Source organism: Otolemur garnettii, unplaced genomic scaffold, assembly GCF_000181295.1.
Source record: "Otolemur garnettii isolate 467f Iridium unplaced genomic scaffold, OtoGar3 scaffold00090, whole genome shotgun sequence".
In the NCBI taxonomy this organism is placed as follows: Eukaryota; Metazoa; Chordata; class Mammalia; order Primates; family Galagidae; genus Otolemur; species Otolemur garnettii.
The window spans coordinates 4,994,322-4,998,208 of record NW_003852485.1 but is presented as its reverse complement, the minus strand read 5'-3'; the positions used below and the strand labels follow the sequence as shown (position 1 = coordinate 4,998,208).

Here is a 3,887-nt window from a genome sequence, read left to right as displayed (position 1 = left end):
GGAAGGAAGGAAGGAAGGAAGGGAGGGAGGAAGGGAAGGAGGGAGGGAGGGAGGAAGGAAGGAAGGAAAGGAGGGAGGGAGGAAGGGAAGGAGCGAGGGAGGGAGGGAGGGAGGGAGGGAGGAAGGAAAGACAGAAAAGAAAAGAAAAGAAAAAAGAAAAGAAAAGAAAAGAAGAGAGATGTACCCTTGCCTTTAAGGGACTTAGAACTAGATAACTAGAATTCAAGCTAATTGGCCAAAGGATACATACCACACAACTCAAGAATGGTTGTCACATAGTGTCAGGGAAAGGAGTAAACCTTTGAATGGGGTAATATACACTCAGGTTTCTACTAGATTGAGAAATGGATGAAATATTAATTAAAGTAATACCTTACTTCCATTTTATTTTTTACTAGAGATACTGAGTATTTTGGAGGAGAAAGCATTGTAGTAATTTATATATATATACATTACAAATACAATATAATACATTGTATTATAATATAATATATGAATATAATAATATATAATAACATATAATTTATATGTATAGCAATAAAGTTCAAAATGTCTAACATCTATACTAGTCAGGGTCAATAATTATAATTCATGATAATAAATAACAATTCCCATGTTTTCATGTTGAACAAAATTAACTGCTATAAAAATGAGAAGGTATTATTTCATACTGTAATGATCTTTATAATAATGATCTGTGAGGTTATAATAATTCCTAGAATGCATCAAGGAATAAAAGACTGATGAAAATTTATATGTCCTCCAGTCCCAGCTAAATATTGCCCTCCAGAGAATGATAAGAAATATACACTTTCCTCTGTTAAAATGTAGTATTGCAAATAGAAATGAACCAATCATTTATAGGAAAAATATAAGGCAGGAAATATCCTCAGAATTCCTTTACGGCCCAATGAAATGAGCCAGCAAATGGCTTGCAGTGACTGGCCGTGGTAGAACTGGGGAGCAGAATTAGAAATCAATGAAAAAGAACATGGAGTTTTTGATATTGAAACACAAGGAATGTCATCCTGGGCCGATTATGCTTGTGGAGTTTCAGCATCCTCTGTCTGACCATTTCAACAAAGGTTATTTGGTAGAAGAACATCAGTATTGCTGCACATGGGATTTAAATGCACAATCTTGTTCTCACTCATGTGTGGGAGCTAAATATTAAAACAACTGATCTCATGGAGACAGAATAGAATGTTGGTTACCAGGGACTGGAAAGGGTAGCAGAAGCAGGGGTTGGATAAAGTGGGGAGGTTAATGGGTGCAAAAATATAGTTAGATAGAATGATAATATTTGACAGCACAACAAATTATAGTCAATAATAAGTTAGAGGATACTTTAAAATAACTAAAAGATTGGAATTGGAATGTTCCTATGACAAGGAAATGATAAGTCCCCAAAGTGATACCCCAAATACTCTGATTTGATTAATTCACAGTGTATTCCTATATCAAAATATCACATGTACCCTACAAACATATACAGCTATTATGTACTCATACTTATTAAAAATAAAAAATTAAATTAAAAAAATGCATAATGTTATGGATGTGTCCTAGAAATCTGAAATTTCCTTAACAGTCCTTTAAAAATAGAACAAATGACATGTTGACAGATACCCTATTTTTAAATGTCTGCATGGCTGAACTTATCATGAGAAAGTCCATAAAATGAAATCAAACAGGTCTCTCAACTTCTCGTGATTTTAAATTGTTGATGTACTTTAAGGACGTCTGAGAAAGGTGCATACGTATCATATGCAGTGTTTTAAAAATAAGAAACCCTCTTTGGACAAGGAGTTGTTTTGCTGAGGAATACACATTGGTAAATAGCAATTTAGATGACTAATGTTAAAAATTAATATACTGTAAAACATTCTTACAAAAGTCAGGGCCAATGCCTACTAGGCATGTAAGAAAGTCAATTAATAAAGTAAGTACTTATATAGAAGCTAACATATGTGAGAAAACTCCTCTGTTACTGAAAGCACTTCTATTTCTTTACAGAACAAATTTCAAGGGATGGTCTTTGACTTTGTAACCAGACAAGTTTTTGACATCAGCATCATGATTCTCATCTGTCTTAACATGGTCACAATGATGGTGGAAACTGATGACCAGAGTGAATATGTGACTACCATTTTGTCACGCATCAATCTGGTGTTCATTGTGCTGTTCACTGGAGAGTGTGTGCTGAAGATGATCTCCCTTCGCCATTATTATTTTACCATTGGCTGGAATATTTTTGATTTTGTGGTTGTCATTCTCTCCATTGTAGGTAAGAAATATTCGAAGTCTCTGAAATTCAGCTCAATAAACGTGAAAATTCATAATAGTCAAATTTAGATTAGAGATAATCCTAACATTCAGAGACAACTACTGTGAATATTGGGATGCATTTATCCAGGTGTGTTTGTTTCCCTTATAAAATGAGGGTCATAACATCGATGTGTGTTGCATCCTATTCTATCAGTTTTAGACACTATTTTCTTTGTCATTCTAGTAAAATCTCATTCATTTGAATGAGAACTGTACTAAGATAAAAATGTGTTCAACATGTTAAGGTTGAGGAACCTATAAAATATTTAGATTTTTCCATTAAGAAGAGGGTTAGAAATTTAGTCAGGTGCTCAGGACCACTTAGCACTGTATCAGAGACATAGATATGGGGTGACCAGCATAGATAGTAGTGGAAGCTGATTACAAGATAAGGAAAGGCATAGAGCAAAAAGAGCATAAAGACAATGATTAAACGTTAGCAAGTTCTCAAGAGATGCAACTAAAACTCCAGTCAAGTGAAGAGTACCGATCTGTAGGTATGAAGTATTTCATTCTTTCCTAAATAAGATGATATCATTGAGTCAATATTTTAGCATCCAGAATGGAGCATCTCTCTTAGGCAAATTTTCATGCCATTCCCTCCCCGGAAGAAATTGGCCTTATATCCAAAACATATTTTGTGTGTAGTATTTGATTCCTAGGTGAATTTTTGGTTATGATCAGGATGACTAAGGTATCCAAGCTGTATTCACCCATCTCTCTCTATCTCCCCCCCACACACACACACACGTGCACACACTTAATACTTTCAGAATGCGGCATTTTAATTTGAAGGCATTTAGTTTCCTGAGCTCCTCTTCTTTAACTTAAAAGTACAGGCTTATTTAAAAGGTAAATGGAGATAGAAGTGTAAAAGAAGAGTATTGAAGTATCAATGTTAGACATAGGACACCAAAAAGAACATCAGTGTAGGATCCATTTAGAAATTCACCAGAATTTTTAGTAAAGAATATCATAGTAAAAGCCTAAGAAAGCATCAAGTTCATGAAGAGATAAAAATAGCATAAATTGCAAATACTTTTTGATGGTTAAGGAGTGAGAAGAGAATTTAGAATTTGGTCATTTCAGAAAAAGTAATTTGTATTCACATAAACTTGTACTGTTGGGTCACTGCTGTTCAACCAAACTTGTGCATTTTTAACTTGCTTTTTCAAAAAATCCTGACTTGGGATTTTATGCAAACTAACAATAGTTTGCATCCCTTAAGGACAAAATATGCTGTAATCTTTATCGTTGAATGCATTGCTCAATGTAAAATTAAAATTTATTTGTAACATATGTTACATACAATGGTATCTAAGTTGTAGTAAATGAATTTCAGTACTCAGAACTTTACCTTGGGAGCTTAAAGAAATGTTGAAGTATTATTTTAATGAATAATTTTTCACTGACTGGTGTTCTAATTCTTTATTCACAGGAATGTTTCTGGCTGAGCTGATAGAAAAATATTTTGTGTCCCCCACCCTGTTCCGTGTGATCCGTCTTGCCAGGATTGGCCGAATCCTCCGTCTGATCAAAGGAGCAAAGGGGATCCGCAC

General features: G+C 34.3%; 1 protein-coding gene across 1 annotated transcript in view; it reads left to right on the top strand.

Annotated features, from left to right (window-relative positions):
- LOC100963118 (sodium channel protein type 1 subunit alpha) overlaps window positions 1–3,887 on the top strand; it is an 81,365-nt gene that overhangs the window by 76,413 nt on the left and 1,065 nt on the right. Inside the window, exons 25-26 of the mRNA XM_012808453.2 lie at window positions 2,017–2,287; window positions 3,767–3,883. Coding sequence (XP_012663907.1) covers window positions 2,017–2,287; window positions 3,767–3,883 — 388 coding nt within the window. The remainder of the gene's footprint in view (window positions 1–2,016; window positions 2,288–3,766; window positions 3,884–3,887) is intronic.